General features: G+C 35.0%; 1 protein-coding gene across 1 annotated transcript in view; it reads left to right on the forward strand.

Annotated features, from left to right (window-relative positions):
* Positions 1-8,803: 8,803 nt before the first annotated feature.
* LOC123694101 (glutamate receptor ionotropic, NMDA 2D) overlaps positions 8,804-17,154 on the forward strand; it is a 53,546-nt gene continuing 45,195 nt past the window's right edge. The window contains exons 1-2 of the mRNA XM_045639409.1: positions 8,804-9,399; positions 9,711-9,768. Coding sequence (XP_045495365.1) covers positions 9,334-9,399; positions 9,711-9,768 — 124 coding nt within the window. The 5' untranslated portion in view covers positions 8,804-9,333. The remainder of the gene's footprint in view (positions 9,400-9,710; positions 9,769-17,154) is intronic.

Genomic DNA, 17,154 nt, shown 5'->3' on the forward strand with positions numbered 1-17,154 from the left:
GTGCTACAAGGCCACGTGAGTATATCCTAACTGTACACAGTACAATACACACAAACATTTACAAACAAAAATGCATAATAAAAAAATAAAACGAGCGTGTGTGCCGACGTGCCCACGTGTCAAAAGTGAAACATTTTTGGCAATATTCAAGTATATACAAGTAACAAGAACTTGAATTTATATTTTTTGGTTTTATGGCATTCAAATGCTTTATAAATATAAATTTATAAAGAATAGAAAAAAGACAACAAAACAAGAACTTGTAAAACTAGTGCACTTGTTGAACCAGTGAAAGCAATGAACTTGTCAAAATAGTAAAAGTAGTTGTACTGTACCTACAGTACGTATAGATGTAGAATTGCACTGGCTCACCACTACACTCAATAGTGCGGGAACACGTCCATTCCAGTCCGGCATCGGCCGTCGACTGACTAATGACAGCTATGAGCTATCCCCACCACTGGTGTACGTGAGACAATGAGACAATGTATATATCTGTTTCACAGCTACACTACAGTAGTGAATGAAACTACTTTCACAAGTTCACAGCAAATGAATTTAGTGAACTGATTTTTGCTGGCTTGTAGAATGTTCCCGACGCATAGAAATTTTCCTGACGTGACGAAATTTTTCGGACTTATGGAAAACCTTTCTTATAGAAATTTTCCCGACTTATGGAAATTTTCCTGACTTATAGAAATTTTTCCTGACTTATCGTAATTTTCCCGACTTATGGATTTTTTGGTGTATAGAAATTTTCCTGACTTATACCAATTTTCCTGACGTATAGAAATTTTCCGGACTTATAGAAATTTTCCCGACTTATGGAAATTTTCCTGACATATACAAATTTTTCCTGACTTATCGTAATTTTCCCGACTTATGGATATTTCGGCGTATAGAAATTTTCCTGACTTATACAAATTTTCCTGACGTATAGAAATTTTCCGGACTTATAGAAATTTTCCCGACTTATGGAAATTTTCCTGACTTATACAAATTTTTCCTGACTTATCGTAATTTTCCCGACTTATGGATTTTTCGGCGTAAAGAAATTTTCCTGACTTATACAAATTTTCCTGACGTATAGAAATTTTCCGGACTCATAGAAATTTTCCTGACGTATAGAAATTTCCATGTTTAAAGAAATTTTCCTGACGTATATAAATTTTCTGGACTTATAGAAATTTTCCAGACGTATAGAAAATTTCAATGTGTATAGAAATTTTCCTGACGTATATAAATTTTCCTGACTTATAGAAATTTTCCCGACTTGTGGAAATTTTCCTGGTTTATAGAAATTTTCCTCACGTATAGAAATTTTCCTTGTTTATAGAAATTTTCTTCTCTTATGGAAATTTTCCTGACTTATACAAATTTTTCCTGACTTATCGTAATTTTCCCGACTTATGGATTTTTCCTGGCGTATAGAAATTTTCCTGTCTTATCGAAATTTTCCTAGCGTATAGAAATTTTCCTGGCTTATAAACATTTTCCTGGCGTATAGAAATTTTCCGGGCTTATAGAAATTTTCCTGGCGTATAGAAATTTTCCTTTCTTATGGAAATTTTCTAGCTTATATAGAAATTTTCCCGACTTATGGAAATTTTCCTGACTTATCGTAATTTTTCTGTCAATCGAAATTTCCCTAAATTTTGTTAAAAATCATTTTTCTAATCTTCCTAAAATTGGAAATTTTTACGACTGATTAAAGTACTACCAACCACCCACCTATTCCCACCCTCATCCCGTACGCTATGCTCTCTGTCCACAGGCCGCGCGTGCGCAGAATGGCTCAGTATCTGCATAGCTAGCGAACGTATAAACTCGCCCGGTCGTTGGGCGCTTTCACCAGGGCCCTGGAATTATGGAATTATTATTAATTTCATGAACAATATCATCATCATCATTTTTATTGAAAACAATATTCATATATTTTTCTTTGCCCGCGGATTCCCCTGATGTTAAATTCGCATTGGTATGAGTCGTTTCACCGCTGCAGCTGTCAAAAGTTACCCATGGCCATGTCACATTAAAACGAATAAACACACTTTTGCATTTATAATATTACTAGAGGTCCGCCCCGGCTTCGCCCGTGGTACATATTTCGCAATCAAACTTAGCCTATGTCCTTTCTCGGGTATCAAAATATCTCCATAGCAAATTTCATGCAAATTGGTTCAGTAGTTTAGGCGTGATTGAGTAACAGACAGACAGACAGAGTTACTTTCGCATTTATAATATTAGTATGGATTATATACATTATTCATTACTAATCAAGTTTTAATTTTAATTGATCAACTGTAAATTTCCAAATGTTTTACTTACAGTGGAATTCGTTTATAATGACATTGAAGGGAAATATCAAACACGTCATATTAAGCGGACGTCATACAAAGCATTTTGTAGAAAATAAATTATCTCCTGTTTCATAATCCCTTTTGTTAGTATGTGTTTATTTCAATACAAAGAAAAAAATAGAGATAACTACAGATTTAGACAAATATGTAACTAAAAAGGCGTGAACGCCGTACATCTTCGGATATCACAATATGTATAATTCTCCCAAAAACTGTAGAAAGTGTTAGAAATCATTTTGGTCACTATAACCGGACAATTTATTAAAAATTGGTCACAATACACAACAATATGTCACTATAAACGAAGTCGTTTTATCCGACTTTTCATAAATAATTTTATATGAAAACCAATTTTCGCTAAGTAAGTAATACGTCATAACTCATAACTCATAATAAGCGGTTGGTTTACATTCCTAACATTTTTAACAAGTACATATTGTATACTTCCAGCATCAGCGGGTTGAAAGTGGACCTGGCACCAACCATCACACCCCTTCGCTGGTACGAACTGCCCAAGGACATACTACTGCTCCTCCGGGATCTGGACCCGAGTCTGTTCCCCCCGGAGTCCCCCAACACCCCCAACACCCCAAACACCCCCGACACCCCCTCGCCGCTCCACCTCCAGGAGGACTTCAGGCAAGAACTCGAAGAATTCCATCAAGCAGTCGAAGAACTCCTGGACTATGTTAGAGAAAATCCGGGATATTTAAATGATGAAGTGTTGTGTATATGAAAAAAAATGTATTTAAAAAAAGATTACAAACTTTCGGTATAGATGGCGCTGTTGTTTATGTTGTTGTTGTATTGTTGTTTTTGTTGTTAGGTTAAGTAAAGATATGACAAACAGATACTGGTTTATATGTTTGTATGTAAAGTGTGTTCAATACCAAATTGTTGTTTTTTGTACAGTGGTCTCCCGCGCTTAAGGAGAAACGTAATGTCGTATCAGTTTTATTTTTAAGTTAATTTTAGTGTATGGCTATAAATATAATAATAAGAGTACATGATGGCATCAATTTTATTTTATCTGTGTAATTGCACAGATAACCTCAGATCGAGGCATCACTGAAAGCAGCTGTTTAGTTTACATACTTTATCGATAAGGGAATATTAAATAAAAAAAAAAATAAGATCAGTAAGACAAGGTCGTATGCTACCGACATTCGACATTTATTTTTTTATTAACATTAAAATATCCTGAATCAAACTTAAGAATATTGGATAGTTCTCATATAGAAATTTTATAGAAGATAGAATTTACCTTTTGAAAAAAAGAACGTGTGTGTGCACACGCGTCAGAAGTGAAACTTCTATGACAAGATTCAAAGTTCGTCGCCCTACTCCATGACGTGGCGGTATTGCCATGACGCACATAGAAGTTTCACTTAAAAATATCATAGACAAACATAGTACTATTGGAATACAGATTTCTAAAAACAATATTTTTTCGCTTATCAAATATGGGACCACTAAAATAACTTTAATTGGTTCTTATCATTTACTTATAAGACAATCTATATTAAAATGTGAAAAATATTTTTTTATAACATATTTGTAAACATTTCTTAAATTAATCAGATATACAGGGTGTAATCGTTAAGTGTGCACAGGCGATTATTCCGTAACTATTACAGATATCAAAAAACTTTAAACTGATATCGAAAGTATTTAACCTAATGAGTAAAATGGCCATAATAAATTTTTAAAAATAAAACGAGAAATATCTACAAAATTAACTTGAAACCCTCCCATACATTTAGTATGAGATACGAATATCCCATGTTCATGGGTTGATCTAAAAGTAATGATAATCAATATTAAACAAGGTCATTACAGTTATAATAATTATGTAGTTCTCTAGGTAGTCTTCTAACTAGAAAATATACTTTAATATTTTTTTTCCTAAACTTAAAAAAAAAAACTTTGACTTCATCCACAAAAACCCCTCCACGCGGCCATCACTTCGCTGTCGTCTTAAAATAATTTATTGCTAAGAAAGTGTTTCTTGTGCCGAGGAAAGAGATAAAAGTAAATAGGAGCTAGATCTAAAAAACAGGGTAGGTGTTCAAACATTTGGAATGCCGATTTTTGAATGGCAGCCATCGCAACTGACGCTTTGTGATCTGGTGCGTTGTCTTGGTGAAACAGCGTTCAGGTCCGCAGTTTGCCATGTCTCTTTTCCTTACTAACCTACCGCAATCTTTTAATTTGGTCTGTTTAGTAAGAGCCCAATAAAGTGGCTACCTTTTTAAAATATTCCACCATAATTATTCCTTCAGCGTCCCAAAAAACTACCGCTTTAATCTAACCTACTGATTTTCACTTTGAATTTCTTCATCGTCACTTTGGAAGCTCGCATCCAGGACATTGATTGTTTTTTTGGTTTCAGCATAAACATGGTGAACTCGGGTAACGTCCATGATCACAAAACGTGACAAAAAATTATCCTGATATCATTAAAAATTTAGAAATTTACCCTCTACATGTCGAATCGTTGTTTCTTCTTTTCGTCGGGAAACATTCTGGCACGCACGGTTCACATTCAAATTAATGTAAATAATTGGAAACGTGGCCTGTTGATATGATTTTTTTGTGATTACTTAGTGAATACATGAGCAAGCAAAAAACATTTGTTTTATATTTTTATGTGCACAGGAAATACCCAATTATCATTACTTTTGGATCAACCTAGTACATTTAATATGAAAGATTTTAGCTTTTTCTTTCTTTTTTTGGTTTTCTGCTTTAATTACTTCGCAAATTTGAAGGGAAGTTCATTTAGAAACTGTAAATAGAGCTCCTCATTGTATTTCACAATGAGGACATCACTTCGAAAATCTGCTATGAATACAAAATGTATGGGAAATAAAATGTATGGGAGCGTTTAATGTAACATTTTTGGATATTTCTCGTTTTATTTTTAAAAATTTATTATGGCCATTTTACTCATTAGGTTAAGTACTTTCGATATCAGTTTAAAGTTTTTTGGTATCTGCAATAGTTACGGAATAATCGCTTGTGCACACTTAACGATTACACCCTGTATATGATGTGCCTTATCTTTCAGGGTTAAAAAAAACTGCATTATTTTACAGTTATATTAATATTTTAAGATCGAAGTAAGTAAGTAGTCACTTTTGTATATTTTTAGAAAAATATTTTGTAATAAACTCTCAGTATATTTAATCGTATATGTTTGATTGTTGCTAAATAATGTAAAAAAAAACTACGAAGAATTCCTCTTCTTTACTAATACCACAGAATACATAATAGTAGCTAAACGCTACAGAACGGACACTCCCCGCCTCCCGCCAAAATTAAACACCTCACCCCGCACGATCACGCTATAGATGGCCCGCATTTTTCCGTAAGGATACGCAACGAAGATTGACAACATTAATCAAATTGACTTACAAGTCATTTTACATTTTGGATTTTATTTTCGTTTTTCGTGGAAAATGGTTAGATATTGTGCTCTTTACGGATGTATTTCATCAGAAAAACGCGAATTTCTTTACGCTAATCACAAATGTGCCAACCATAAAGCGTTAACACACACATTCGCAGTCTCTACAGTATGACTGTCAAAACGATAATTTTGTATGGAGTGTCCGGGGTGTGCTAATACAACAATAAAAATATGTATATTACCAATGTAATATGTATATATCCAATTTCTATCCCTTTTAGATAAAACATTTATATATCACAAACATAATTACAAATGGGTAACGTAACGGCACCAGTCTTGTACAGATTAAGGAAAAAATTCAAGTTTTTTGCAAATTTCTCATAGGTTTTTTAACTTTATTGGATATTGTTTTTGAATACCTTTAGTTCAATGTTAGTTTAACATAACCATTGTTAGAAAAAAGATTGCAATGCATAAATAATGAAGTTATTTATAAATTAAAAAACCTACCTAAAGTTGTTTCTCCATTTATTTACACTTGGAGAAGACTTATAGTTGTCAATAAAATCTTGCAAATGATGATTGGAATACAATAAATCTGGGATGTATTTATAAAAAATAGTATTTATTAATTATTTTGCATACTTAACTACCTAAATGGAAATGTCTTCCAAAAATTATAGGAATAATACAGAATACACGGGAATAATCCAAAAGGTTACTAATTTTGTTTTATTTCGTATTATAATTATTATATATAGTTTTTTTTTTTTAATCTAAAGTGGGCGTTGGAGGATCTCATTTGTTGTTGTTTTGAGAGAATTCTTTTTCATCATATTATCAACTAATTTTGATTCGAATTTTAAAAACTTACAATACGTATGAAACTACGGTAGAAATAAATATTAATTACTTACATAACTAATTAGTTTCACAAGTGTCGTCGATTAATAATATAACTGCAATATTATAATTTTTTAATTTGTTTACAATTTTTAAAAAATTAAAATACTATCGGAAAAAAGGAAGATGATAAATCTTGATAGTCTGTGCCTCATGTATTTTTTTTTTCTACTCTTTCGCATTTTAAAAAACACGTTAGTTTCGCTTTGATTAGAACGGTATTATTTTTCATGTACATAGCTCTACGGCATAAATTATTATTTATATATTTCATTAACGAGTACAATATAGTTAATACGATTTAAAATGTAATGTATAAAATTGCATGTAGCTATAACATACAGAATGGAAAATATTTATATATGAAACAATATCGTAAGTTGGTGAGTAATTTCATTTTTATAAATTGCAAAGTTGTTTAGTAGTCTTGAATGAATATTTCTGTATATAATTATGTTTAAGTCATATCTTTGTACATTGTCTAGTATTTGTTGTAATTTGTTATTAATACATACACGAAAATGTTATATCCATTTATTTCTTCCCATCCCTTCATAACCCGAGAAAATATGAAAATATAAAAAACTAGCGGTCCGCCCCGGCTTCGCCCGTGGTACATTTTTACGTTTTCTCCATAAGAACCATCCTCGTACTTCAAGAAATGTAATAAAAAAAGAATTATCGAAATCGGTTCAGTTGTTCTCGAGTTATGCGCTTACCAACACATTTTGCGATTCATTTTTATACCTAATATAGATTCAAAACGTTTAAACTGATTTAAGTCTAATAAGACGACATAAGAGACGACATCATAAGTTTTCAAATTTAAATTTGCCGCCATTTTCCGCGTCTCTGTTCGTTGCGTAGTGTGTGAGCGAGACGGCAACAAGAGCACGCACGCAGGTACCTAGTCATGGCCGCCTATTCATTATGGCGAGCGTGAACGGTAATCGCTATGTTATTATGGATAAGATGTAATGTTACATGCTACAATTAATAATGTTGGTATTCATTTATAGAATAGAAAAAATCGGACATTACAACATGAAATCAAAACTACATTACTGTTAGATGGTTTTAAACATATAATTTAAGTATTGATTAAAAAAAAAAGGCCAAGTACAAATCGAACTTGCGCCCAAGGGGTTCCGTACTTTACTATCATCTATAATCACGTTTATTGTATGCGGACCCCCCTTAATATTTTATTTGTTAGTATTCGTTGTGGTAGCGGCAACGGAAATATGTACACTATTTGTGAAAATTTCAGCTTTCTAGCTATGGCGGTTTATGAGATATAGCCTGGAGATAGACAGACAGACAACGAATTCTCACTAATAGGGTCTCGTTTTACCCTTTTGGTACGGAACCATAAAATACAGTAAATTTATTATAATCGATAAACTGTACATTTTATCTACACTAATATTATAAAGAGGAAAACTTTGTTTGTTTGTTTGATTGTAATGAATAGGCTCATAAGTTACTGGACCGATTTTAAAAATTCTTTCACCATTCTTAAGCTACATTATCCACGAGTAATATAGGCTATATATTATCACGCTAAGACCAACAGGAGCGGAGTCACGCGGGTGAATCCGCGCGGCACAGCTAGTTTTAAATAATATCATATTATATGATTTGGTATTGGGTCTATAATAAAGTATAAATACATATAATTTGTCGACTTGAAAAAACGTTCTGGCAAAGGTATGTATGAATTCATGAACATGTTAGCAGGTGAGCGTTATGGTGATAATAATTAATAAATATTATAGATAGGTAAATTACCATTGAATGTATATAAATTAAATTCAAACTATATTTCATTAACTACCTAAGAATGTCTACAAGAAACATATTCAAAAAAAGTAAGTCGCATAGACATTATGTTAGGAATGTCCATACAAAGCTAGCGCGTGCAACTTTTTATCAGCGATATATTATCAAGCCGTCCGCGTCGCTGTTATATAACCTGAAACCTGTATCAATACGGGCGTCTCGCTCTGTCAGCCGAAGCCCGCTTCGGTGCGATTGTTCGAGACGCGGCGGCCCCCTCCCCCTGCCACGTCCCAGCGTTAGACAAAGACGCAACATATTGCATTAAATTTCGATCCTATTCTGTAATGTTTTGTCCAATCGCGTCCGATCTCTGCGTGTTCCGGTTCTTTGTCATCAATGGGTCGCCGGGCGAGTCCATTTCTAGTGCCACTTGAATACAATTTACGCATTATTTGAGCTAATTTTTGATTTTATATGGTGCTGGACGAAATCCCTTCGCTTATCCTTGCGATATCGGTTAGCCCGAGACGTCCAGGCGGACAGTATTCAGAAGAATTTGGTGTTAGGCCCTTTCGGTATTAATGAGCCGTACCCACTTCAGCTGACTGCGTCGTACGCAAGGCTACTCCAACTAAACTAGTAGTAGTCCGGCGTTCGAGGGAGGCGGTCGGGTGCTCGTTCGCGGTAGTGATTTGCGGATATGTCATTGAGGATTACAATGGTTTTGGAACGTTTTCCATAGACTCGAAACAGTTTTGAGAACGTCCCGACGAGTTAAGCTTAATTCGATATCGAAACGGGGAGTGTGCCCGTCGGTAGGGCGCAGTGCAAGTGAGTGTCGCGGTGGACGATAGGTCGAGCTGAGGCTCAATAATGCTCAAATTCTTGACTCATAAGCTACGAACGCATTCGTTGAATGAGGAGAACGTTTCCGAGAAGGTGGGTGTCGACGCGGCCCAGCCGGCTTTGCGTCGTGAAGGTCACACCGCCACCAGAAAATGGCCGCCTCGCTCGCGAGAACAAAGGAGCGGAACGGTTGCCGGCTTCTATACCGCACGATTCGCGTTTATTCAGCCCAAATACTGTTTTATTTGATACTATATTAGTCTGCCTAAACGGTAGAGTAAATATTTCGTCTAAATTCTGAATGCGTGCCGGTGAAAATGAGTCGAGAAGCGGCGTTCCGGTGGCGATGTGTGTGATATGAATGCGAATTGATCGGTTGTTTGAGGAGATGTTTTTATTTCCAGGTGGAGGAGCGAGACTCCGGCACCGAGTCGGACGACGAGGCGGAGCGCGCCGACACCGGTGAGTCCCCTCGGCACTCTCTGCTGGCCGCAGCTCGCCAGCCCGGCCTTTCCAACGTAATGGCATCGTAATACGCACGCACAGCTTGCCGGCCGGCAACAATTTACGCTGACCTCACTAGATACAAATCACTACTCGTATAGATGCATCATGCAGCCGTGCAAACGATTGTTGAGATGTTCGGTGTATAGCTGTTGTAGGCAAATAACTCGATTAGCTTTGCAAATACGAACGCTGCAAAGAAGACAGTGTTCGAATTATAATTTACCTACGTGCTGCATAATTCTAAGGAATAATATTATTGGATTCTTATTAGCATACTCGTTTTGTCGGCTCGTTATATAGTTGCAAGTATTTATGATCGCGTGTATTGTTTATTTATATTATTACCGGTTATTGTGTGTTCGCGATGTAAAATTTTGGGGACCGTCTTATTCAGCAGGTGACCTTGAGGGGTGTCCTTGAACTTCACTCGCCAGTCGGCACATACGTGTGATTACTCATATTACGTTTTAAAATACTCGTTGTGTAAGAACGTAAGTTTCGTAATTTTTAATAAGCATAATATTATAATGCAGCTAATAAAATGGTAATAAATTAAAATTCTCGCCGATTGGAATATAGGTAGGTACCTAACGTGCGATGAAATGAAAATAGGTATTTCTTTAAGAAAGATGACCCTTAAGTAGGGTTTGGATTGACAATATGTTTTGTCGCCGTTCCCCATTACGAGTACCTACATACCGCCTGAAAGATTTTTGGAAAATACCTGAATTGATAAAAATAATTAAATACCTAGGGCCTAGGTAGTTACCTACCTACCTGTAATAATTGATTTTTTGTATACTTACGAGGGTTTTCTGATTTATCCTGTTAGACAAAAAAAAACCTTTTGTACATTATATAAGAATGGTATCTTCTTATATAATGTACCTACGGAGTTGGAACGAAATTCCTTATCGCGCGTTGTGAAAGGGGGCTAGACGGAAAAAATTCTTACGAAAAGTTGTCACGACACTTTTTCTAACATTTACCTACGACCCTTTTTAAGCCTTCGTAATTTTTAAATTATTACAATAATTGTCGTGATGAAAATTCTTGACAAGAAAGTTCAATAGTAACATAATACGTGTACCGTTTTAGAAACATGATTCCATGATATTTTCTCAAAGAAAAAAGTACAAAGTTTTCATTGTTATTTTTTTTTAATGTCTGGCATCTTCAAAATAACAAACGTAAAGTTACAACTTTTTGGATATTAACTATAAAATATACAACCCATACGTTTACCAAGTTAAGAATTTTGAATTAGGTATGCGATGGTTTTGAAATAAACAAGAAATATGTACATAGGTACTTGAAATTAGCGCGCGACCAGCCAATCAAGCGTGAGCCGCCCTGTACCTTCCTACCCCGATCGCTGCACGAGCCAGTCCCGCTTCAATATACCTAAGTAGGTATATAAAAAAATATTACTATAACTTAAAAAAAATAAAATTTTATTACAATTCCTTCACTAATTAATCGAAAGGAACTTCGTTCCATCCGGGTGTCCCTTGACACCTCTCTAGTTTATTTTTTTTTTTATAATACTACTCCTTATATTCTTATGAAATACCTACCTACCTATTTTAGATCCTATTGAACTAAAGGATTGGGAAAAAGGAAAAAAATATACCAATAAGATGCCTTATCAAGTATCAAAATAGGTACCTACTCAGTAGTCAGTAGATAGATACCTTTTTTTTTTTTTTTTTTTTTTTTTTTTTAGTGGGGAAATCTTGCATAGATACCCACGGCCTCCGGGGAAGAGGCCGTGGGTTATGTCGGATTCCTACCGACCAAAACCCCACTGTGTTCCGTCAAGCCACATCAGCGACAGGGCCACGGGTATGTGTAGAATTCATCCGTGACCCCATCAGCGGCAGCCCGTCGCCGGGCCCAAACAAGCTAAGAGCCTGCCAGCTCTACCCTCATGGAGGTAGATAGATACCTACTTAAACTTTATAGTTTATACCTACATGCTATTCATAACCAATTGCTTTTAATTAATTAACTACTAGGTACCCACCTACCTATTATCATTTTTGGCTCTGTTTTAATGGCCTTTATCTACAATATTGGTGGTTGCATTGATATTTACGCAGGAGCATTTCCTTTTTATTATTATTGTAATAATATTACAGAAAGCTACACTTCACTCACTTCTATCTTTCGCGTATATTTATCAAATTTTTCCAATGTTATTAATCTTATCAGATAGGCAGAACGAGCAATATTGAAATGTTTTAAAAACACAAAAGTGATAAGTTTTGTTGTAAACAAATGCCTTTTATTTATTATTATATTATCAATGGCGTGACGTGTTATCTAGCGTATTAATAATACCCATGTATTGGAACAAAACAAAGGCGAGCCTCTTTTATAGTAGGTAGGTACCTACTCCTTATATTTTCTTATCAAATGGTGCACTTCTGAAAAGACATCTCTAATTAGTCTGAAATTTACAATACACACCTACATACCTGTTAATACTTCGAAATAAATATGCAACTTCTAAAACGGCGAAACGTACAAATTTCAATTAACTACCTACCTATAATTATTGTTCCAGATCTTTCCTCTAACAATACTCGACTACCTATCATAGAAGGCATTAAAAGTTTTGTAGTGTAACTTGAATGTACTTTTTACTGCTTTTTCATCTTCATCTAGGTAGCTATCACGTTTATTATCTCTTAACTACTAAAACAATTAACACCATCTATATTTTCTTGTGTAGGTTTCTGTGAGTTTTTTCACGGATAGTCTACTCTACGCCATTAGTATAAAAATTCTGTCTGTCTATGACTTACATTCAATCTGCAATCGCTTCAATTTTCAAAACAAATAATACAATAAAATATGTAGCATATTTTCACATTTTGCAATAAATCTTCGACACGTCACGCAATTCGCGATAACGTTTATCGAGAAAGTCCAGAAAGTCAAGTTGTAGGTCACGTTCTAATGTAATATACAATATACATGAACATTTGCAGTTATGTACATGTAGCAACTATCATACACACAAAATTTGTCTTCGTAGGTTTTTGCACCTAAAATCTAAATGATTATTTTGATTTGAAAATATTGCTAACAAAGAGGCATCAACAATACGTGGATCAAAGTAGGAGGCGTTACTTTTTACGTGCACTAGGTACATACCTATACAAAGTAATATTTATGTTTGTGCTTATTACCTATTTTAGTTTTTAAATGACAGTTTACAAATATCGGCAGTATGTAACAAAAATGTTTAAAATTACTGATTTATCCAAGCAAATTCTAGCGTATTTAATACACAAACATGTCATCGTCATCTAGGTATTTTGATTAGTTTTCCACACATATTATACCTATTACCTTAGCAACTTTTATTATATTCCTTTGTCTTTGTAATATAATTTTACCCAAGTTATTAATTGCTGTCTCATAATACTCTTCATAAAGACTTTCATAGCCACCCAATAAAGCTTTAAAGGGCACGCCCCGGGGAAGCCGGGTAAAAATAGCTATGTAATTATAAGTTAGAAACTGCTACTTATTGCTAGGTACGTCCGCGTCGGTGGGTAGCCAATAATCAGTGACATTGGTAGCTCAATGGCTGCATAATAATTTATTATAAACATTTAATGTACATAGACTTGTAGAAACAGACGTTCATTCAATTTACTCCACTTTAAATGGAGTCGCAAAGAAATACCTCCTAGAAGTCGGCATTTAATTAAATGATTCTATGAAAATTCTTCAATTGCAAGTTTAATATACTTTGTCCACTGACTTGGAACGAGTTTGGGAAATATTTTATTTGGAATAACTGCATTTGCGATTTATCATCGTTACAACTATGATTTCGATCAATAAAACATGTTCTTGGTTCAATCAGGTTACAGGTACCTATAGTTATGATATCGAGCCTGTTGCGATCGCTTATTTAAATGGCTTTAGATTTCTCGAAAGATACAGAACTGATTTATTATAGGTACTTACCTACCTACTTCATGTAGATTTTTCTTAATGGAAATAGTAATTTTGATTTGATTTTTTCTTTTTTTCTAAACATTTTATCACTGCATTGCTGCATCAATATGGATAGTCGCTGTAGTCTTCGAAAGTTTCTCTAAATCTTTATTCTGTTGTGCTCTATATTAGATCAAATTTTTACTAGACTAGATCCTGTTGTTATACAAACGTAATTATATTTGAAAACAACATAAATATTGTTTTAAAAACACGAATAAACAAAAATAATGATACTTAAAACAGATTAGCCGCCGCGCAGTCTGCCAACCCGACGTGACCAGAGCTGACATAATAATTACTTATATATGCAATTGTTTGTGAAATTTTCCATTGATAATAATTCATACTGGTTTCAAGGTTAACACGTAATGCAGCTACTGATTATTGCAATACCTACGCCAACGATCCAACTATGCTATATCTAGAATGTGTTAAACATACCTAGGTGATTTAATCGTTAATTTTATATGTACTAGGAATTGTATTTGTTACCTATATCGTCAGTTGTTTTTGAATATAAATAAAATAAACACGTTTATATTTTCTTATTACAAGAGCAGCGTTATTATTTACCAAAGCTAATGAGAGATATCATCTGAGACAGAACTTTTAAATGTATTGGCAGAAATATAACTAATCGTTTTACTTTTAATTTATCTGAAATAGATTGTTCTAGTACTACAGCATACAGGCACATGTTTGTGATATACATAATATAATATGGCGTCTATTGTTATAGGTATAGATAGCATTTAAAAGAATAATTAGTAACCATCAGCAATAAAACGTTTGTGGATTTAATAATTTAATCACATATCACAAATACCACTGCAAAATAAAATATATTATAAATAACAATAAAAATAGAATTGTTATCTGCCGTATTTTATATTCTACACTCAGTATATTATATAAATAGGCAATTAAATAATTAACGAGCAGTTCGCATCATTGCAAATTATTATTAGCAGACTAATTGACATGGAAGGATCTAGAGTGATCATTTACACTCGCACACTATGTGCGTTATACCTATATACTAAACGGGTTTAATTGAATTTTAAATCATTACTGATACGGTGATACCTTTTTTTTTTTTTTTTAAGTGGGGAAATCTTGCATAGATACCCACGGCCTCCGGGGAAAGGGCCGTGGGTTATCTCGGATTCCTACCGACCAAAACCCCACTGTATTCCGTCAAGCCACATCAACGACGGGGCCACGGGTATAAGTAGAATTCGTCCGTGACCCCATCAGCAGCTGCCCGTCTCCAGGCCAACACAAACTATGAGCCCGCCAGCTCTGACCTCATGGGACGGCGTGAGCGGAACACGTCTCGCGCCGCCTCATCTCACCGGACGATGGACTAAATCCCCGCTCCATCGCCCGGCGCCCCTCGTTAGGGAGGCTGGTTGCGGCCGCGCAAATCAGCAGCAACGCGACGACGACGCCCAATAGGACGTCGACGCCGGATCGGGTCCGCGTGAGGATCCCTCTCGCGAACCCGCTCCGCCTCCTCTAGATCTTTGAAATTTTGTATTTATATTCGTTGATCCTCAAACTTACATGAAAAATAAGTGCCATACTGTTACAAATCGTTTGACTTTCGCTATTTTTCCGACGAGTTCGACTAACGCCCACGCGACTAAGCCGCCGGTACCAGCGTTCACACCATCGTTTTTCTTTTTGTCATTGCGTACTAAGACCCCTGTAGAACCGCCATATCTCCCGGTCTACAAAGGATCATGCCGTGGGTGTCGTAAAACTAATGATAATATTTGACGTCTTGTGCCGATAGGGCTGGCCGGACCACCGCTCGTCGGGTTTTTATAATAAAGCTATTTAACAAGGGAATGTGTTGAAAAGCTTAAGTGGTCATAATTATAAAATAATGCTGGTCACAATCTAAGCCTCACATATATCTTTAGGCAATGATATTATGTAGATAAGTTATTAGCGCCGCTACAGGAGTAGCACATCGAAATATGCCTAATTACTTAATTAGCCACATTTTTAATCAGTTGTCTCTTTTTTGCTCAGGATAGTTGAATCATGCAATCTTACTTTGATATCTAGTAGTGTGTGTTGTCTTTGATATCTATAAATCTCAGCCAAATCAGTTTAGTATCTGTTGCAACGTAATAAACTGCTTAATATCTTTGCAAAAAATCACACTTTTTCAAACAAGAACAATAATTACAGACTTCTATACATCTGTTTAAATCTACCAATTCAATAAAATTATATTTTGTAATGAATCAAAATGCGACCCAAATTCCTATACCTCGCCTACCAGTTTACAATACTATTATATCATCGGTTTGAATCTTGAAATTTAAGTAAAGAAACAAGCAATGTCGTCCATCAGCAAAGGCCATAATTCTTTTGCGACAGCCCTGGCCAACAATGGCGCTATGTTCCAGCATGGTACGGGCTCAGCTAGACCAAATATATTCAGTCATCAATAATTGTCATAAAGTAGCATTTATTGGCGCGTGGATTGTCCGCACTTTTGTGTAAGCATAATGGATTGTCCCCAAAATACCTACATCTTTATTTATTCCATTTACTTCAAATGATCGTGTTTTCGTACCAATAGTACGAACAGTGTTTTGTCATTAACATAAATCAAAATATTGTATGATAGGCTCAGATGATAGGTGATGATAGCGACAAATAAATTTCTATGAGTAAGTAACAGTTTTTAATAATGAATTAATGATCCCACTTTTGATTGTAGGGTAACCAAATTATACGTAATTACATAAAGTATATGCACTGCATATAAATATTATGTCATCGCTGATTTGAACACATACCTACGTCTACATTATTTCTTACCATTTCCATCCATGGTTTCTTTACATCTCCTTCATTTGAAAAGTATATTTATAATGGAATATTTAATATGTATACCTTACACACCAGTAGCGCGTTGTCCGGATTAATTTCCATGTATAAACAATTGGTAATGGCCATAAATAGCGTGATGTCCTTGATGTAACGATGTTTGTTCAGGTGTCACGGTATCACTAGGGAGTGTGCTCTGAACACCACAGACGTCGATACCTACACTATAATCTAGATATATTGACCTTGTTCGCGAAAAAACGCGACGCTTATGATATTTTGTAATAAATTTTACGCGTATATCCTTTGCTATAGACTTACATATCGCATACCATGTTTTAAATTTTAATAATATAATTTGTGTGACCTAATCCAGGCTTGATTGACGCTAAATACATCATGAGCTTTGTAGCTCATAAGCTGTGGAAATCGCAAAGTTCCATTATGACCAAAGGACAGGATTAGCGAAGA

This window comes from Colias croceus, chromosome 8, assembly GCF_905220415.1.
Source record: "Colias croceus chromosome 8, ilColCroc2.1".
NCBI lineage: Eukaryota > Metazoa > Arthropoda > Insecta > Lepidoptera > Pieridae > Colias > Colias croceus.